Source organism: Phaseolus vulgaris, chromosome 6 (genome assembly GCF_000499845.2).
Source record: "Phaseolus vulgaris cultivar G19833 chromosome 6, P. vulgaris v2.0, whole genome shotgun sequence".
Taxonomy (NCBI): domain Eukaryota; kingdom Viridiplantae; phylum Streptophyta; class Magnoliopsida; order Fabales; family Fabaceae; genus Phaseolus; species Phaseolus vulgaris.
In genome coordinates, this window is record NC_023754.2 from 27005334 (window position 1) to 27027084 (window position 21751).

General features: G+C 33.1%; 4 protein-coding genes across 7 annotated transcripts; 1 reads left to right on the plus strand and 3 right to left on the minus strand.

The window, feature by feature from the left end:
* Positions 1 to 5042, minus strand: LOC137832398 (F-box protein SKIP19-like). The gene is made up of 2 exons (XM_068640550.1): positions 4656 to 5042; positions 1 to 998 (listed from the first exon to the last, which is right to left on the minus strand). The coding sequence occupies exons 1-2, from the start codon at positions 4982 to 4984 to the stop codon at positions 404 to 406; spliced, it is 924 nt and encodes a 307-aa protein (XP_068496651.1). The 5' UTR covers positions 4985 to 5042; the 3' UTR covers positions 1 to 403.
* Positions 5043 to 8187: 3145 nt separating this feature from the next.
* Positions 8188 to 9891, plus strand: LOC137832399 (uncharacterized). The gene is made up of 3 exons (XM_068640551.1): positions 8188 to 8247; positions 8375 to 8476; positions 8687 to 9891. Exons 2-3 carry the CDS (start codon positions 8383 to 8385, stop codon positions 9493 to 9495), a joined length of 903 nt encoding a protein of 300 aa, XP_068496652.1. The 5' UTR covers positions 8188 to 8247; positions 8375 to 8382; the 3' UTR covers positions 9496 to 9891.
* Positions 9892 to 10921: 1030 nt separating this feature from the next.
* On the minus strand, positions 10922 to 16295 carry LOC137832400 (protein BREAST CANCER SUSCEPTIBILITY 1 homolog). Of its 4 annotated transcripts, none has more exons than XM_068640554.1 (13): positions 16195 to 16295; positions 16026 to 16079; positions 15861 to 15931; positions 15484 to 15597; positions 14826 to 15322; positions 14359 to 14466; positions 12964 to 14259; positions 12786 to 12886; positions 12398 to 12584; positions 12108 to 12314; positions 11854 to 12019; positions 11618 to 11736; positions 10922 to 11378 (listed from the first exon to the last, which is right to left on the minus strand). In XM_068640554.1, exons 1-13 carry the CDS (start codon positions 16239 to 16241, stop codon positions 11028 to 11030), a joined length of 3318 nt encoding a protein of 1105 aa, XP_068496655.1. In that variant the 5' UTR covers positions 16242 to 16295; the 3' UTR covers positions 10922 to 11027. The 4 variants fall into 4 exon arrangements, with proteins under 4 accessions (XP_068496655.1, XP_068496657.1, XP_068496656.1 ...); XM_068640556.1 differs by having other exon boundaries at positions 15496 to 15597; positions 16195 to 16288; XM_068640555.1 differs by having other exon boundaries at positions 12964 to 14265; positions 15496 to 15597; positions 16195 to 16286.
* Positions 16296 to 17567: 1272 nt separating this feature from the next.
* Positions 17568 to 19810, minus strand: LOC137832401 (pentatricopeptide repeat-containing protein At4g21065). Its single transcript, XM_068640557.1, has one exon. The coding sequence runs from the start codon at positions 19607 to 19609 to the stop codon at positions 17774 to 17776; it is 1836 nt and encodes a 611-aa protein (XP_068496658.1). The 5' UTR covers positions 19610 to 19810; the 3' UTR covers positions 17568 to 17773.
* Between the last annotated feature and the right edge of the window lie 1941 nt (positions 19811 to 21751).

Below are 21751 nucleotides of genomic sequence, written 5' to 3' on the forward strand. Positions count from 1 at the left end.
TACCAATGAACAATACCACATATCACATATCCAATGTGCAAAAAAACCGATTGGGTTGCCGAAAGAAACAAAACCTTGTGTCAAGAGTAAGAAAAAAAGTAGGCTAAAATTGAGTCAGTAGTTCCTACAAATTAGATTAGTACAAGTTGCAATAAGTGAATGCACTTCAATGAGGTTCCAAGATGATGACCAGCTATGTACCCATGTACAAGACGATCAGCCAGTCTCCAGCTATCAATTTCATTAAAAAGGCGGCATCACACTGCATTGAGTATCTTTAGAAGGTCAAGGATACTTAACTGGAAAGCATTGTAACTGAAATATTAGAGATAATGTAGAGTAACTGAAATATTCATAGCATCAGTTTTCCTCATGCTGAAATGTCTCAACTGTGCCAATGTAGTTAATTATCGTAATCACACTCAGAAGAGTCACTTCCACCTGAAAATTCATAATGGTCATAATGATCATACGACAAGAAATCTAAGTCAGAGAGCCTATATGGGTAATCTTCATCAAGTGATCCATAATCAATTTCAGCTTCAAAGGGGTACTCTTCAGTGAGATTATATGGAATCCGTAAATCTTTGATCTGTTCAGCACATCTCTTACTCAAACTTCCGCCCAACTTAACATGGAAACACTGTCGTAAATCAAGAGATTCAAGGTGAGGACATCCATCAAGAATAGCAAGCAAGCCATCATTAGTCAGATTGTTTCCAAAAAGCTGGAGATGACGTAACCCAGGCATTGTCTTTGCAATAGCAAATGCCTCCTCATCACACTCCATGTATGATCGTCCGTAACATTGCATGTTGAATTTCAGTGATTTTAAGAGAGGGCAACACCGGCCAATAGCTTCCAGAGAATCCTTGGTGAAGTTGCTGGTTGACATATCAAGTTCCTCCAACTGAGAAAGCTTTTTTGCAACATCACACAATCCTTTGTCTGAAATCTGATAGCAACATGCAAGACGTAGGCATTGTAGACGATTTGTACTGCGAAATGGCAAGAAAATGCAGGGGTGAAGTGTGTACAGAGATATATAGAGAGAGACACTACTACCAAAACATCTGCTGTAGCTTTGGTAAACAATCTAAAACTATCAAATTTCTTCATTGAATTACAAGCTGTGAAATTTCATTATTAAATATATAAGGAACGGACATAGTACACCTCAAACAGGCAAATAATAACTATGTTTGGACATAGGAATAGATCCTCTAGACTTTCATGCCAAAATTTAAATTGATATGCCCAAGTTCAAATACTACATCCACATTTCTCCTAGTAGACATTAAATAAGCACAAGGCCTATGATACCGAGAGAGAGATACGATATAAGAACATGGCCAATCATGCACATTATTAAAGGATCCAACGCATTATGACACAACACAATTTCAGCAATATCTACATCACACTCACACAACAATTCTATATATATGATATCCCATGCCTAAAAACGAAGACAATTGGAAGTAACCATTAACTTAGTGTATAATCAATATGTGTCAGAATAGTTGTCCTTGTACTTCTGTTGCAAGCTACATATCTCTATATACATGAATACGAAATTTAAAGAGAGATCCAAGTTAAGATCTCTCAAGTTCCTTTTCTCATATTCTTTTTCTCAATTTGGTATATGAATGGGTCAATTCAACTATGCATTTTGTTGTCTGGTGAGAAAAATGCCTTCTGCTACAAGCCACCATCATTTCCTCTGGCAAGAACGGGATCTGATGTACCTCTTTGGGATGCAAAACCCGACCACAAAGGCTAGCTCTTCCTCACTTGCCGACCTGCAGCTTCTTTACACAACTCACCCAGCTGCATGTTGTCCACGCACTGCCTTCTGGTCACCGCAGCAGCATCGCACCGCCTCTGCTAGTTTCATTGGCTTCTCTTCTCCTTCAACCTCCTTTTTCATCCTTCCACTATTGTTTCCTCTTGAAACCGTGAGTTTCCCCTTTTACCTACTTGTTGTTTTTGCCCAGAAATGTCTTCTGGGCTGCACACTCTTTTTCTGGGTCTCCCACAATTACTTCATAAAATTTTAATGGTACTAACTACCTATCTGATCTGCATCTATTGAGCTTTGGTTCCTTGGCTAAGGTTTCCATGGTCACTTAGAAAAAGATAATAATGAAATATAATCAGAAAGTACTGAAAGATGGAAGAAGTTGGACTTCCAATTTTATGCTTTGTTGTGGCAATTCATAGAACCCAATATATTGGGAACTCTTAGAACATTGAAGTCCTTCACCGTCATCACTCAATGCCATGGTTCCTAATGATAAATATTTCAATTGGCCTATCCTCTTTGAAAAGGTATCCATTCTACCTACAATTCTCATCATATTTACAACTTTTTAAGCTATCATTAGTTGTCTCCTTCTTATTATCTATTTTCTCTATGTCTTCTACTAAAATTCCAAAAAATGTAAAATGAAACACTTGATAAACTTGAATAGGGACAAATTATGATTGTTGAAATGCAGACTCTTGAACTTAATCAGACATGAGAATTAGTTTCTCTTCCACCTATACAAAAGATAAGTTGGATACCGATGGGTTTACACCATTAAAGTTGGGTCAAATGGTGAACTTAACCACCTTAGAACTAGATTGGTTGAAAGGATACAAGATATATGGTCTTGATTACGGGGCACCATTATCTCTCTCTGGTCTCAAGCAATCTCCACGTGCTTGGTTTGAAATATTTAGTCATATTGTTCAAATCTTTGGGAAGAAATGCAGTGGTCATACATCTCCTATAAAATGTATTTACTTAATTTTGCATGTTGATGATGACATTCATTACAATGAATGATCCTACTAAAATTGCTCAACTAAAGAAGTATTTGTAAATTACTTTCAGACCAAAGATATTGAATGTCTCAAATAATTTTTTGACATTGAAGTGACTTAATCAAAAGAAGTTATTGTAATTTCTCAAAGAAAATATATTGGGTTAGATATCTTGAAAGAAACAAACATGATTTACTTTAGACCCATGGATAGTGCTATGTATGGATCAATATACAAACATAAAGGTAGAACAAAGTGAACCCTGCTCAAACCCAAAGACATATAGAAGACTTGTCAGAAAATTTATTTATCTCACTATTACTAGACCTAACCTGTCTTTTGCACTTGGTTTGATTAGTCAGTTTATGTAAACTCCTTGTATTGATCATTGGAATGTTATTTTTGACATCCTCAAATACCTTAGAAAGGCTCGAACACAAGGTCTGTAATATGAAGATAAAGGAAATACCCAAATCTTTGGGTATTGCGTTGTTGACTAGGTAGGATCTTCTATGGACAGACATTCCACTATTGGATATTATGTTTTCATTGGAGGGAATATTATTTCTTGGAAAGCAAAAAATGTGGTTGTTTTATCAAGTGTTGTAGTTGCAAAAAGAGCAATGAGACGTCACTCGCTTATGAATTTGTGTGGATAAAACAATTTCTTCAAGTACCTAAATTTTGTGAAATTCAGGAAATGACAATGTATTGTGATAATCAAGTAGCTCTTCACTTGCTTCCAACCTTGTATTCATGAGAGAACCAAACACATAGAAATTGACTATCATTTTATTTGAGAAAAGTTGTTGCTCAAGAAAATTTATACTGAATTTGTCACCTTTAATGATCAACTTGCAGATATTTTGACAATTTAGAGAGGACCACAGATTCAATTTATATGTTCCAAGCTTGGTATGTACAATCTGTATACTCTAACTTGAGGGGAGTATTAGAATAGTTTATGTTACGTTGTGAGCAAAAATTGTTGTGTTGTACTTGTCTATAACCTAGAGTCCACGTGGTGAACATTATTTTGTATCTTTTTCTCTGTCCTTGTACTTGTGTTGCAAGCTACATATATCTCTACATATATGAATATGTATCAAAAGAGAGATCCAAGTTAAGATCTTCGAAGTTCCTTTTCTCATATAGTTTTCTCAAGTCTATCAAAAAACAAAGTCATCACTATAGATAATCACAGAAAACAAGAAATATGATTTTGTATTATAATAGGAAAAAAATGAAGGTATTAATAAATAAAAACTTTGCCCTCATCCTAGTGAATAAATAAATAAATAAAGACCTACAAGGACAAGGGAAACAAAAGCTTCTGTCTATTGGTTTCATAAAGATATGCGAAGAACGACACTCTTGGACATTCTTTTAACACCTTCTCAATCTCTGGGTGAAACCTCATGCTAATGGCATTAGCATTGTTTGGATAAGCTTCTGTATCTATTCATAGGAAAAGAAAAAGTAAAGGAACTCCCCAGAAAGATAAAATAAGCTTATTTTATGCATTAAGAAACTCTAAAAACTTAATTTGTACTTGTGCATTGAGCTACAGAGAAGTTTATCTGAGTGTTCCTTCTTATTTCCTTATCTTATTATGCATAAGTTAATCGACACATGACCTCAACGGAGTTTTACTCAATAACAATAATTTCTCCAATTTTAACAGTAACTTAAATGCTAGCAGACAAGCGGTTGTTAGGAACACAATTTAGGTGTACTTAGCATCCACAAGGCGACAAGCAAGTGGGCAAGGTTTGAAAATTTAGGGAACAGAAAAGAGCAAAACGCGACGAAAGCATGGAATAGGAGAGGTAAGTGGAGCTCACGAATCGGTGATGTGGCGGAGGAGATCATCGGTGCCAAAATTCTCGATGTTAATATGGAGCAAGTGGCCGCAGCTGTAGTCAATTGCGCGGCGGCACATGATCTCTAACTGGAAGTCCATGTAGACGGAATTGTTCATGTCGATTGTGCACCACAGGAGAGGGTCCTTCGAGATGGTGCGCCATACAGAGCACACGCACTGGGCGCGCGTGAGGATTTCGATTGCGCCTAGCTTCTGGAAAACAGTACACAACACGTCTCGCGGAAGATCCTTCCAGTTTCGTTCTTCACAATCAGCTACTACCGACTTCGACGACGACGACAACTCCATTGAAGGACTGAGAGAGTTTACTGATCTTGTGAAAACCTTTTTCTCATAGAAACCTAAATATATATAATAAAAAATAAATTTGTAATTAAATAATACTTAGAAACACTATTTTTCTCTTTCTTACACCATGCCCTTACTTTCTTCTTTTACCCCGCCTGTAAAACGCTCACATGATTCAACTTGCTCTTGGATTTAAAAATTCGGAATTATATTTTAAATTATGTATATTTACAAATTCAAAATCTAAAATAATTTTTTAGATTAGACAATCTTAAAATATTTTGTAATGTAATTTTGAAATATTATTTTGCGATCTATAAATTATTATTAAAATAATAATTATATGTCTTCATAAACAATAAATTTATAATATATTTTCTAAATATTAAAGAAGTAAACAAAAATTATTTAAATAGTAAACAAAAATATTTTACTAAAGATAATATTAGCTACAGGGTGAAATAACTGTTTTTAGTAAAATATTTTTATAATGAGTGGGCCCAAACTTGTTGGTAAGTGTTATGAAGCCCAATGAAAGCAGATCAATTTTACTAACTAATACATTTGGTTAATGACAATTTCTTTTTATACCCCTATAATTTTCATGTATACTTTACGAAAAGATTAAACCGACTCTCTTGAACCACCTCCTCCTTCTCGTCTCGTTTTTGTTGTTATCATTATTTTTGTTTATGTGTTCTGTTATAAATAGAACTTAAAGAAATAAAATATTTTAAATTATATAATTTAAAAAAAATTAAAAATTATTTTTTAATTTATATAATTTACAAAAAATTTCATAAATATATAAAAAAGTTCGAAATTGTGTAATTTAAAAGTAAAAACTAAATTTTATATTATACAATTTAAAAAAAAAAATAGTTTATATAAAATAATAATAAAAATTTAAATTACACAATCAGTCATCTTTTAAAGTTAAACATAAAGAATACGCAAGAAAAATATGGGGTAATTTTCCTTTGTTAAAAAGTGCCTCCAATTGCTTATAATTCCAGCATATACATTAAAGTGGAATGATAAAATTAATATTTTTAAATCCTTAAACTTTTGGGAAAGTGTAATATAAAATTTACTAAAAACTTTCTAATTATACACTAAAATATATTTATAATACACTAAAGTATACATTATATGGTGTTTCTATCTCACTTGTTATTATAATTATTTCGACCTGATTTTTAAGATATATAGATTATATTTCTAAGAGATACATGTTGATTTTAATCTCTATAAATAAGGTACAAAATAAATTAAAATTAAAATAATGTGTATTATATATATGATCTATATGTATTATTTAGTAAAAATTATACTGATATAATGTAACATATTCTATTTTTACATAATATACAAATAATGAGCGTTTATCATATTTTGTTATCTATAAAAATATTATTTTAATATAAGTTCTATAAATATAGTTCATAATATTTAAGAGATCTGTTTGCATAGGAAACTCTTTACAATTTTAAAAGAAAAATATATTTATAAATTTTGTATCAAAATAATATTTTTATTAATAAAAACTATTGTAAAAATTCACATTGAAAATGCTCCTACAATTTGACAGAGATAGTGAGGCATCTTATGATAATGAAATTGATTTTTTAATGATACGTACAGGAAATATATTATCTAATTTACTTCGACAACTTTACACGTTAAAGGGATTATCAAATATAATTTCCCTTAATGAAGATAAAAATGACAGACAAGCAGAAACTCAGGTCAAACATTTTATAACTTTCAAACTAAGATATATATTTTTTTCAAAATTAAGAAATGTATATTTTTATAAGTTAAAATTAACATATTCATTGATTTTACATTTTAAAAAAATGATATGAAAATGGTTTACGTGTTAGTTTATGAAAAAAAAATATTTATTTGTATAATTGTTATCTAAAATATGCAAAAAAAATTAAAAGAAAAATAAAAAGTTAATGGTGAGTGATGTAAAATGAATAATAAAATAAGTAGATAGCGGTTGCAGTGGCGTTTATTGCGCTTAAATTCACATGCGATGCAATGAATAAGTATTGTTATTGCTTTAGTTTTGGTGATATTCAACAAACCACATTCCTTATATTATTGGTGAGTTGAGGACAAACAATATGTGGCTTTTGCTAACACTCACTTCCAACAATACACCTTTTTTCAACCTCCTATGAACTATAACCTAAATCACTAAAATAATTAAAGATATAATTATGAATTTATATAACAAAAAACTGATCATGGGTTAACAAGAATCTTTTAAATGTTATTATAAAATTTTTGCCTAGTAATTATACATTAAATTCTTAACAATGAGCGAGACATTATAAGGGCAGATTCATCATTAACCAAATTAGAAAAATTTAAAAGATTATGTTTATTCTAGTTTAACCATTTTGGCAAGTTATATATATTATTAAAATCAACATCGGTCAAAGTTATACATTTTTTTCATAAAATCTAATCACACTTCTTAATTACTAACCAAAATCAACCTAAAATTTCAAATTATATATATATATATATATATTCTTACAATTATCAAATTCGATCATGTGTCACTAAATTTGTAATGTTATTATCTATCATTCTCTAATATGATATTTGGTTTGTAGTTTTCAGTCTCTCAGTCAATACATTTTCAATCTTTCGATCAACATCTTTTGATTGTTGTCTTCTTAGTCAAACGAGGGAGAGATACCTGCAAAGATACTTTAATAATGTGCTTATGGGGTTTGTTTGGTTTAATAAAGTAACTATTTGTTTTTTTAAATAAGATCTCAAATTAAATTTTCTAAATTAAAAATTTTATACTTAGAAGTAAATGTAAATGTACTTAAATATATAATTTCTTATTTAGGTTTAGAAGTAGTGCATAAAATAGCATTTTATGAAGTGGTTGAACGGTGAAGCATAAAATAACATGGGAGCCAAATAAGTATTGTATGTTAAAAATAACGTTTTATTAGTATTAGTGTATAAATTATGCAGAGAAAGTAGGAATCAAAAGATTTCACTGAAAATCTATCTTAGGAATGAGAGAATTTACTCGAATTTGGTTTGTGGGCAATGAAAAAGTCAAACTCTAAGCAATAATTGCGCATCCACCATGAACCAGTCCATCTCCCATTTGAACTAACACCATCATAATAATACAACTATATTACAGATCAACAAATAATAACATCAACTTTTTCAGACACCAAGAGATCATAAGGGGAGAAGGAAAACAAAACTCCACAAAAGTAATCTCTCTTTCTTCGATCTCTCACCAAAAACACCATTTCTTCTGTTCTTCCTCCTTTCTTCTGTTACATACTGCTATTTGTTTATCATATCTTTTACCATATATTGTTTTTTAGCCTGTTTCAGGGTATAACATGGATCATATCCGAGCATATTCATCACCACATTTTCTTGCTTCTTCAACAAGTAACTTTAATGGACAGCAAGAAGAAGAACGCGGATTGGAAGGTAATTTCTTTCATGGGTTACATTACACCCTTTAGCCCCTTTCTTTTTTTTTCCATTTTGGATCCAAAATGGCATGTTCGATCATCTTAGAATGTTGAAATAAAAATGGACATGAGATTTCCAATTGATTAATCTTTGCACTACATTAGGTTAGGCATATATGTGAATAAAAATTGTGATCTTTATGTGATATTTCGTTTTCTGGTACAGGCCTTGCCACGCATATCAAGTTGTTACTGAAGCTAGTTCAAGATCACAATGGGTCTAGCACAAAAGAAAACGATGAGCGAAAGTCTCAAAGGGTGAATGGAATGATGCTTATCTTGGATGAGGTAAGGAACAGGGTTCAAACGATTCAAACTACAAACAAGAGAAGAGCTGAATTTAGGAGGTGTAACAGTGACCTTAGGGCTACCATTCCTAATCCCAAGGACAAAAAACATCCTCCTGATGCGCCTACAGATGAGAAAGAGAGGCTGAAGAGAGAGCTTAATGCAAGTTTGGTGGCAAGGCAGAGCCTTCAAGCAATGTGTTCGAGTTTGGGAAAAGAAAAGCAAATTATGGCTTCTGAACTTGCAAGGAAGGCTCAAGAGTTGACAGAGCTGGAGGACCTCATTGGTGATCTAAAGGTACAGAATGACATGTTGATGGAGAAGCTGCATGAATGCAGCTCGGAAGAGAAGGAGAAGAAGAGTAATGGGGTGGAGATGGAATGCAACATAGTGCTAAGAGAGCGCAACAAGGCTCTTTCGGAGCAACTCCAAAAGTCCATCGATGGTTATCGGTCTTTGAAGAGAAGAATCAGAGACATTCAAGAGGAAAACAAGCAAATTCGTGACACCATGGAGCAAATGGATGAGGAAGTTGATTTAGGCATTGGCAGGGTAGGTAGATTGAAGGAAGGAAGGATGAGAAGCAATGTAGGGGCAAATGAGATAAAAGATGAAATTTCAGCTTTGGGGCAAGTGCTTGATTCTCTCAAGATGAAGACCTCAAAATATACACAGAAGAGAATTTGATGTGATATGCCAAAAGCTCAGTATCTTGATTGATGGAGGCAAAGAAGAGAAGCATGATTTGCAGGGGAAGAGAATGGATGTTTTATCAATATACGTCATCCTTTTAAGCATGCTCTTGTTCACTTCTTGCCTACCTTGTCTATTTTCATATCAAGAAAGCATGCTTTTAGAAGATCAGAAGAAAGAGATTAGGGAGCCATTAACCAAATCATTTGAATGTAAAATATGTTTAAGATGAGAGTCAGAAGAAGGGGTCAAAGAAGATAATGGTGACATTGCACATGTTTTTGAACATTAGTTCATTCAGATGTACACTGAGCCCAGAGTTGTATAAACCAGATTCCTGTCCTTTCTGTATGCATGTCCTAAATTCAATTTTCGTTCAGTTTAGTCTAATATATATCATGTAGAGTTTATATATAAATACATTTCATATCATAAAAAGAACATGAGAACAACAACGCTGTGTAGTTTAATAATAAACAATTACCCAGACTTGTACCAAAAATTAAGGAAAACATATCACCATTTATACGACTTGTGAAATTTACAAAATAGATGTTACAGAAACCATATCAAACTGGCTCAAGAAGGCCACGCTTACTATATACATCCTTGCTCAGTTAACTTTTTATAAGATATATTTGATTTCGACTCAAATTTTATCATTGCAATCGTGTGAAGAAAATTTCTAGTGTGCCTATATTTGTTTCATCGTGATAATAAACATGATTAATGTGATTGAAATTGTATAATCGATTCTAAAGCCGAATCAATCTCTAGTCCATTAAGATTTCACACACTACAAAAAATTTCTAATGAGAAGCAGAAAATTACCGTGGTGAGAATAAACCTCTAAAGAGGCATTACATGAATAGTTTCAAGTCATGACAGCACATATAAAAAACTAGTTACGATTCCATTAATTACTCGAATGTTGTGATTGGATTAATAATTTGTATAACTGAGGTTTAATCAAATTTAGAATTTTAAAAAATAATTAATAACCTAACATCGTGGAGTTCAAACCGGAGATTAAGGGTCATATAATCTCCACAAAACATGAAACATTTCAAGATAGATTGTACAAATACATAGTCTGGTTATTAAAAAATATTTTCCCAGTGAACATGATGATCCACGTTCCATCTATGCCAGACAAGCACAGCTGATTATAACCTTACATTATCCAGTTTAAATGCTGGTATGAAGATGGATTAATTTAATCTAGTATCACCAGGCTCGTCACAATACTATTCAAGTAAAATCTGGAATTTTAAACAAATCAAGGCAAATAACAAGGTTGTTTAATTATAAGATTAAATCCATGATAAGATTAATGAACCAAACATGTTATTCGTAAAATTTACTTACAAAAAATTATTACTACTTTCCTAAAAAAGTTGTAATAGACAGACGTATTGCATTTTTGCCATTAAAAAGTTCTGAGTGAGATGAAACCATGGATATATATGAATAAGGGGAAATCAGTTTGAGATAGTATGCATATAAATTATCACAATATTCATATTTCATTGAGTAAGGCATTGCAGTTTGCAGGCTGCAATCGAATTCAGAATCCATGTATTAGTTGCAACCTTTGAGCCTGTAGAACTGGCCAGAACCTCTGCATCATGACACCTTTGTCTGCAAATTGTATCCGTGTTTGAAGGCTTACATTTATCAGGCAGCTCGAGACTGTAAATTATGAGGGTCTGGTATGGATGTGTATCTAGTAACATTGACTTTTGGTCACCAGACACCGGTTTTCTATGCAGAATTATCCCTCCAGCAGCAACCACAAGGTCTTGCAGATATCCCTTGTATGAAGGTATAAAATCTCCCATAAAATAAAACTTGTAGCCATCAAAAAGCTTTGGTTGCTGCATAAGAAATTGTCAACACAACCATCAGTTTGCTTGCAAACAACAATTTACTGAAATATACTGCAATTACTCTAGCATAACTCAACTGAAATACACTAATAACCGCATGTTTGTGTAACAGCCGCAAAATCTCAAAAGTACGTTGAGAGTAAAAAGCAAGACAACGATGAAAAATCTCTTTTTGTAGTAATAGTAGTATAGTAATTATAATGACAAGACAACGATAAAAATCCAACCTTGTTCAATACTCTTAGTCGTCCAAGACGAGGACCATCCCTGATTCCGTGGACGTCAACATTAATTTCATAACGCTCCTCACCAACAGGATTCATTTCCTTCATGCATGCTTTGATCCCTGTTAAGCCAAAAACCAACCAAACAACCCCGTTACAAGACAAGAAAACGGAAGATCAGACATTTATTATCTTATGATAAGGACATAGTAGTTGGAAATAAAAAGGAATGAACTTACACTCAACTTTGAGAATCCACTTTCCCTCCAGGATACCCATCAATACTTTCAGGGTTCTTCTGCATGCCCCATTTTCTTCCGTTGATGCTATAACATGGGTGACACTCGAGTCCCAATTTTTCAAAACTGTAACTTTTGATACACTTTCGAATTTGGAAACAATTTCCTACAATTTCAACCATAAAAGAAAAAGCAATAAATAAATTTCTTTAATGAAAAATAAGATAATTAGAAACCAAATGGAATTATTTTACCTTCTCCTGTACGGATAGAGCAGAACAACATAGAACAATTTTCTTGTAAGATCTATGATCAGCCCGAGTTTGGCGTGTAGTGTCAAGACTAGGACCATGGTTTTTGCCATCTCTACCTGGGCCTTTCTTGCTCCTTTCTTGGGAACCTGAACCTTCACAGGGCAACATGGAGGAAGCATGCAGAGGACATAACATGACGAAGTTTTGCTGCAGTAAATTAGCAGCATCTAATTAGGACTTCAACCTTAAAAGTATTTAATTTCAAAAGTGGTTGAATTTTCATCACATACCGTATCCCAACGACATAGAGAAGTCCACTTGGCACAAGGAACATGAAAGCTCCTGCGACAACTTTTCTCATAACAACCAAGTGCGGCCCCTTTAAGTCCACAAAAACTACATCTAATTCTTCGACTTCTACTTATCTCAGCTTCAAGATTTATTGCATTATCACCGTCAAAATATACATTGGGGGCCCTGTGAATAGTTAAAACAAATTACTTAATCTTGAATTCAAACTAGAGCCAATTACCAAATCAACCTAACAATAATCCATATTAGCAAATATTTAATTCTTTGAAGGTTGATAAATATCAGAATAAGCAAGACATCTTAAGGACAAGAGCAAGTCCAAAATACCAAGACAGCTATATTATTACTCCTGTAACAATTCTTTACCATTCTGTGCAGTTCCTGTGACAATGTGTGACTTTAAACCCTCCTTCATAATCTGCAGGTACAGGTTTGCCATCCAGATAATGCACCATAGGGCCAGAAACCTGTATTTGGAATTACATACTGTAAGTTCCAGTCCAATTATAGTAATGACAAGAAAAGCAAAGTAAAAAAAAATTACCTCTGATTCTTCTGATGAGAGACAGAACAAACATTGATAGCTTTTGACAAGGCTCTCACATTTCCTTAAAACTGTTTTATCAGTCAAAGAACAATGTTTCTCTTTTGATGCATCATTCAAATCCCTGACATGAGGACCTTGATGTATACTTTCATTAGGCAGAGTTTCTTCAGCACTTTTAGTGATAGAGGTACATTCAGAAGAAAATTTTGACCTTTTAGTATTTCTCAGTTTTCTACTACCAGACATAGATTTTCTAGAAAACGTGTTTTGGGATTGCTTGCTTTTAGAGGTATTCACATTACTATTTGTCTGCAGACTGAAAATGGATGAATCAAAACTAGCAAACTCATTGGGTTGGTCCATATTTTGTTTTCCAGGTCTTATCTTCTGGCTTTTCCCAGCAAACTCCAGGGGACAATGCTTCTCATTTTCTTGTTTACATAGCGAAGTATATGAATTTGGAACCATCTTCATTTGACCAATACTTAGAACTCCCGACGTATCAGGGGCTGTACATGCACTTACAGATGTTGGAATTGAACTGGTATTGAAACAAACCCTCTTGCCCCTTCTACTAGCCTTCTCCAAATTAGAAGATTTGGGTTTATAGTCCAATGCTTGTTCCTGAGTGACTTCTAGTGATATATTTCCATCAACATGCATTCCATCAATTGAATTTTTTGCTTCGACAATCTGCTCTTGTCTAATATTTACCCTAGCCTTCCTTCCTCTTTTCCTAGACTTCATTTTTCCATTTATATCAACAGAACTTCTAATTACAGGAGACACACTTGGTGGTAATACATCAGCTGTTTTATTTCCATTGGGATTCTCAAACTTGTTGTCGTCAGCATTAGCACTCGATAGATTTGCATCCAGCTCTTGTGAGGTTGCCACCTTCCTTCCTCTTTTCCTAGACTTCATTTTTCCATTTATATCAACAGAACTTCTAATTACAGGAGACACACTTGGTGGTAATACATCAGCTGTTTTATTGCCTTTGGGATTCTCAAACTTGTTGTCGTCAGCATTAGCACTCGATAGATTTGCATCCAGCTCTTGTGAGGCAGCCACCTTCCTTCCTCTTTTCCTAGACTTCATTTTTCCATTTATATCAACAGAACTTCTAATTACAGGAGACAAACTTGGTAGTAATACATCAGCTGTTTTATTTCCTTTGGGATTCTCAAACTTGTTGTCGTCAGCATTAGCACTTGATAAATTTGCATCCAGCTCTTGTGAGGCAGCCACCAATTCATCTTCATTTTCATCATCCTCATAAGTATCCATGACCTGCAGCTAAGATGCAACTTGTTAAAACTTCAATAAGTAGGCAATGCGTATAATCCTTAATTGTGTATGAATATCTTGCGGCTTAAATACTCTCAATACCTGCATTTTAGAGGGACTTGAAAATAATTCAGGAGAGCAAGGCCTTTGTGTCCATTCAAACATCTCACTATCAAATAAATTAACAGAGATTTGATGTTGCCTCTCATCCTGCATAACAGTGTCAAGAAACTGTCATTAATGTAATTTAATATTGATATTATCAGTATTATTCAGCTTGATCAATGCACCGTGTTTTAATATTTAACCATAAAAAATGGAATGTCTCAAGAAATATAAAACAGTTAGTAAACCAATATTTGGATTTTAATGACTTCAACAAAGCCTGCTTCACTCGGTATTCCAGAACTCAATTACGTCAAAGAAAAATACATAGAATGTAGATGAAACATGTAAGAGATAAATGTTAAATAGCTTTTAGTAACATATAAAATGCACAACTATCAAAAAAACCAATCAACTATTTAATTATTCTTTATAATATACTCGTTTGTTAATCCAGTACTTACAAATGGGGCGACATTAGAAGTGTGTTCATCATCCGAGTCCTTGAGATCACTAAATGAAGGAGGATTTGGTGTTGAGCAATCAATAATTTGATCCTCGTCGGCGGGTTGACTCAAAGTTTCACCATCCTTTTCCTCTCTCAACCAAAAGAAAGGTGAAAGAACAGGAACAGATTTTTCAATTTGTAGAGGCCTTTCACTTTCCATGACAGAAACCTTTTCCACTCCCTCTTTCTCTTTGTTAAATTCATTAAGAGAATCTCCAAGCTTCAAATTTTTCATTGGAGTCTCTGAAAGAATATTTTGTGGCACCAGCACCCGTTTCTTTGCTGGAAAAGAAGGTTTTGCGAAGCCAGAGCCTGAACTTTCCATGTTGGTCTGGACTGTCTTCTTCACCTTCTTTATCTTCCGGGTTTTCTTCTCTTGCACATGACCTTTGTGAGATCCACCAGCTTCCACCTTGCCAGAGTCGGCATTACCCTCACATTGTTTTTCCACATCTTCAATACAGTTTTAAACATAGGTTAAACAAAATACAGCAGATTCACAAAGGCATATTCCCCAATTGTTAGCAACTACACATGCAAATGCAGGCAAATTAAAACAGTATGCGATAGACTAAAAGATATTTGAAACTTAAAACAAAAATGAAACCACTCACCAGATAATTTACCTTGAGATACATTCTGGGTAACAAATATATTAATTCCTGAAGCAACTTCCATGTTTTTATATATACTGACCAAGTTGTCCATATGAGGAGCAGGGCGAACCTCTGCACAAAAAATAAATTATATATGAGAAGCAGGGTCTCTACAAAGTTGTCCATACAAGCAGTTCTTTAGCCAAAATAACTAAAACGGACTCTCAGCGTTTCCCACTAAATGAATTATATAATTACAATATTAAGAGCTTTCTTGTTAAAACATACTGAGAAATTCATTTTGACGATTAAGACTGTCCAATTCAATTTGTTTCTAAAAACAAAACAAAATGCGCAATTAGGGTTGAACAACAAAGCGAGGGCAAGAAACGTACCTCGACGAGTGAACGGGATTTTACAGACAGGACAAGCAAAAGCCGATTTCATGGACTTTACAATACACGAGCTGAATGCAAAGTAATATTAGGTCCAATCAGTGTTAGTATTAAAGAAAAGGTCAGAGAAATTGAAAAAAAAACGTGGAGAGTGAGGGCATTTACTTGCAGAATAGATGATTGCAAGTAAGCGAAACCGCAGAATCGAACAAACTCCAACTGTACGAACAATGCAAAGCGAATGAAATAAGAAGAACAAGAGAAACAGAAACAGAGGCAAAATGAAAAGGAAAAACACAAGGAAGAAGAAAGATATATTGATAATTGCAAATACCAGATTGGACATTTGAGTTCTTTCCCCATTCTCTCTAAATCCCCCATTGCGATGTCTCAAACGCAGACACTAGCAAGAACAACACAACTCGTACAGGGAACAAAGTTTTTACTTTTAACCTTCGTTTTGAATTTAAAAGCGCGCGCTTTCACGCGCCAAATTCGTTTTTACCCCTGAAATTAAAACCTTCTTCTTCTACCCACCAAATATTTATTCCTCAATAATGAATACGTTATGAAAGTGTACAAACAAATCATATGTGAATTATTACAAATTAACTTATGTTTAATTTTTTAAATAATTATTAATCTGGGAATTTATTATTACAATAAAATGTAGAATAACTTTTATATAGTAATGGCATTCTAATTAAGTTCGCGTGATATTATTTAAACGTGCTATTTTTAAATTTTAATTCATAAAATTTAAAAAATTAGTCCTAATAGTGTTTTAAATTTCATATTGTCAAATATTATATAATAGCACCAAAAAACTAGCGTGGAAATTCTGCCGAATATGAAGACCAGATTAAAATTGCCTACTATAAATAACAATAAAATATAGAATTTGTCATGCACCGTTCAAAAAATATTTTTATAAATGGTATTTAATAATGTAAAAGTTTTTTAAATTCTCGTCCAAATCATAGAGCATAGTAAATTTATTGGAATTTTATAACACCTAATTTTAAAATATTAAAAAATCTAATGAAAATACCTACAAAACTAAAGTACTTTTATTGAATAAAAAAAAATATATATATATATATATATATATTATTTGACACCCACTTTTTGCATTGCTCCAAATTACATTTTCTCCATTATAAAAAATTATGAAATGTGAAAGGGTATTTTTGTTAATTAATGAGATATAATTTGGAATAAGGATGTCAAAGTATTATTGTCTAATAAAAAATAAGCACGATCGAACTTTATTTAAAATTATAAATATTAATAAATATTTTTGGTTCAATGATATTTTTTTCTATAACATATATCAGTTATAGTATATTAGAAAGAATGTGAGCTACACGGATAAAAAAAAAATCTCTATTTTCCTACATTAGATTATATATTGAATTAAATTTGAAAATCTAAAATTGGGATGTCAGTTTTGAGATGGAAAAATAGAATGAAGGAGGATTATAAAAAAAAATGGAAGGTTCTGGGTTTTGAGACGAGAGAGTAGAGTCGGAGAAGATAAAAAAAACTATGGAAAGTGACTTGAGATGAGAAACGAGGCAGAGGAAGGGTGGAAGAAAAAGTTGGGGTTGGAGTTTTAAGGTGTGAGAGTGGTACAGAGGAGGGTAAGCGAAAAAAGAAGATGAAGTTCTGAGATAACATTCTATACAGAATTTGTAACAAATTTCCATAAAATATTTTGCGTGTTCACTGAGTCAGCCATGTGTCAAGATGCCTGAATTGAATGACCCTTGCAGCAGAAAATATTACTGAAGGATTACAACATATTCAATTATGTCCCACGGCCTCTATTTCCAAGCACCAAATTGAACTTGGAAATCAATGAGAGTACTTTACACTCAAAATGTCATTATCAAATCCTGATGATTGTGATATTACCAGTAATCTTTACAGGAACATGAACCACCTCTAAAATGGTGAAACCTACTGCGATCCCTGATAACTATCTCCCTATCATAAATCTTCGATATGAGTTTGATGGCCACATGACAATCTGCACAAACTCTTAAATTCTTCACAACCCGGATTGGGGCCGCGGGCGCTGTATTTAAGAGCATAAAAGCAATAGCAAGTTTTTCACTGTGATAACACAAAGCTTGTTCCTTCTCCTCTTCCTCTATGTCTGCAAGCACATTTGCAGTAAGAGGAACATAACCTTCTAGCTTCAACAATTCCGTAATCTTCTCTAATAGCGCATATACATCCTGACTTTGTGGATGAGATCTATCACCTATTGTAAATTCATAAACACGATTACCCAACTCAACTAAACTATAACCAGGTGTTTTCTTAACACCGTCCTTTAGCATTGACCTCCTTACAACCTGTACGTCAGACCAACGACGCTCAGAGGCATAAAGATTTGAAAGCAGCACATAGTCCCCACTATGTTTAGGCTCTAACTTCAATATGTGAGATCTTGCTATCTCTCCCAGATCCAAATGTCCATGTATGGTACATGCCCCTAATAAAGTCCTCCAAATAACTGCATTTGGCTGCACTGGCATGTTCTGAATGTACTTGTATGCTTGTTTCACTAAACCCGCCCTACTCAACAGATCCACCATGCAACCATAGTGTTCTATCCTAGGCAATATACCATATTCCTCTTCCATTCTTTTAAAGTAATTGAACCCTTCATCCAACATCCCACAATGGCTGCAAGCATACAAGACACCGACAAAAGTGATCTCACTAGGCACTAATCCTTGTCCTTCCATCTCTTTGAAAAGCTCAAGTGCTTCCTCACCAAACCCGTTAACAGCCAAGCCAACAATCAGTGACGTCCAAGAAACTGCATTCCTTTCACTCATCTCACCGAACACTTGTTGAGCCTCCCTAATGGTCCCACACTTCGCATACAGATCCAACAATGAATTAGTAACATAGGAGTTCTCCCTCAACCCGACCTTCAACAAGTACACATGGACCCTACGTCCTAGTTCAAGAGCCCCAAGCTCAGCACAAGCAGATAACAAGCTAACCACAGTGAACCCATCGGGCTCCACGCCCTCCACACTCATCTCCCTAAAGAGAGTCAAAGCTTCATTGGGCCTTCCATTAAGAGCAAACCCATTAATCACAGAATTCCAAGCCACGAGATCTCTTTCCTTCATTAACTCAAACACCTTGTATGCACTCTCGGTGTAACCACAAGCTGCATATATATGAAGCAAACTGTTCTGAACAAAAACCAACGACTGAAACCCATTTCTTATCGTGACTGAATGTATTGCTTCACCCTCTCTAACATTCAACGACTTGGAAATAGCCTTTAAAAGAAAAGGGTAAGTGTGAGTGTCAGGTTCAACACAAGACACTGTCATTTGGCGATAGAAATGAAGGGCAGGACTCGGGTTTTGACTTTCAGCATAGCCCCTGATCATGGTGTTCCACGTGAACACGTTGGGGTTATGTATCCTGGTGAATACGTTGTAAGCATAGGACATGGGTGCAGAGAGGGAGACAATGGTGAAGATAAGATGCTTGGCCATGTCAGGGTTGTGCAGTGAGACGCCATGCCTAATGGAAAATGCATGGATTTGCCTTAGTTTGTATTTGGAAGAAGCAGAGGATTGCAAGAGAACAATGCACTTAGTGAGAAGGTAGTATGGTAGTGGGTTCTGTGGGGTGGTTGATAAGAAGTTTGTAGCATGGAACATGGATGGGTGACTCTGCACCAATGAACAAAGCTTAGAGCACACGCTCATTTGGCTAGTCTCACTCACATCACACAAAAAGACTCTATTCAACTAATCTAACATTACATCACAACAAGAGATTTCTTAATGCGATCTCAAAGTTATTTCAGTGGTCTCTTCAATATTTTCTTGTTTGTGTTTAGAGATTCCTATGTAGTTTTTCTTCAACACTGCAAGAATTCTAGAAATTCACTTTTCTCATATAGTTATGAATCAAACCAAATTATTGTTTCAGTTTTCAATTTCTAACTTAAAAAACCCTAATCTACAACCTTTCTCACCAAATATTTTTCATTCTTTTGAGCGCATCTTTCTTCTCAATATCACAATATTACGACATTAACCTCCCACTACCAGAGTTGTATGTCCTTCTATGTTATTACTCTATTGTGCAATTATGAAGAAATGTGACTTTTTTTGTCAATATAAAATAATATTGTTATTAATTAAAATAATAAGTGATTTTTAGTGAAAGAAATAAAAGTCTCTCATTACTCTGCATCAACTGCAATATCGTCATTTTAATTAACTATAAAACTTCATGTCTTAACATGTGAAAACAAGTAAATAAGATAGTTATGTAAGATAACATTTTTTTTTCTTCAAAAACTTTAGAATTTAAAGTTACAAAGAGAAAGGCATAATAGCTCTTCCGTTTCAAAGGTTGGGAATATTTGATGCAAATAAATTATAAATAATTTTAAATAAAGTAGGAATATATTATCTTCAAATGAATAGTAGGTAATTTCAAATAAAGCATGAACTTCAATCCAAATTGTGAGATTTTATATTTTTATTCGTCATACTCGTCTTTACTCGATGTAAAATTTCAATTCATGTTTAATTCTTAACAATTTTTTTCTCAAGTGATTTTTTTTCACATTAGAATATTTTTGCTCTCTTGGCATTTATTTTTTTATTGTTTGTTCTAAAACAAGACATGTTTTCTTGAAATGAAAAATCTTAAAGAGAAAACATCCTCAAAATTTTAGTATTCTTCCCATATTTTAACACTTTAAGGATTTTTAGTTTATTTTCAAACTTTTTAAGATTCTTAACCTATTTTATATCATACTCATCTTCACCTTACAACAATTGACTCTAATTCTAATCATTGGAAATTATCCAATAAAATTTATTTTATTCTAACATAATTACAATCACATAAAAACATAAAAAAAATAAAAAAAAACACCATAACACCATCATATTTAGGGTGGTTCAACACCTCAAAATCTACATCCATAAACAATGAACTAAAATATTTTTACTAATATAAAATTGTATTTTTTCTAATCGATATTTTACAAGATAAAAAATGTAAACCCTCTTGTAGACGACTATATACCAAAAAAATATTAAATTGTGGTGTTAATAATAAAATATAACTCCATTTATAAAGATTTCTCTTTGTATTACTTAATTCGGGATTGTAGTGAAAAACTATTTGAGAATAAATATTTTTACTACAAGGCATAGTTAAAAACTTGACTTGTTGTTTTTTAAGAGTGGAAGTAAATTACATATGCATAACATTTGTAATGGACCTTCTGAGGATGATTATTAATCACTTTTTTAAAGTTATCAAACTCCTTCATATTTAAGCAGAATATTCAGACATTGGTTCCCACGGAAAGGATCTGCTGAAGGTTTTGATCAAAATAAAAGCTGAATGCTCTACTTAAATTAATATATGAGGGTTGAAATAAATTATGGCTTGAATATATTAATGATCCTTTTAATATAAATTTTTATTATTTTGATCTTTAAAAACTTATTTATTTTTATTTACGTTACTATTTTTTTTATTCTTAGTGTACGTCTTATCGTTAAATATTTTTGTGATAGATAAAAAATGTTAAGACTTTTTAAATTATTTTTAAAAAATAAAATTATTTTGCATTTGTTTAAAAAAATATAAGTCTGATTGTCGTTTTTAATCGTCATTTTATTCATCATCCGCAATTTTGTTCTTCGTTTTCAACCACAATTTTTGTCTTCTAATGTTTTAAGAATTAAAATTTTAATTTAATTCTCAATTTAGTATAGATTGGTCATTTAAATTAACAATTTACTAATTACGCGTCATTGTTAAGATGGCTAATCCAAAACAGCACAATTGTGATTAATTGCGATAAGAGACCTAAGGGG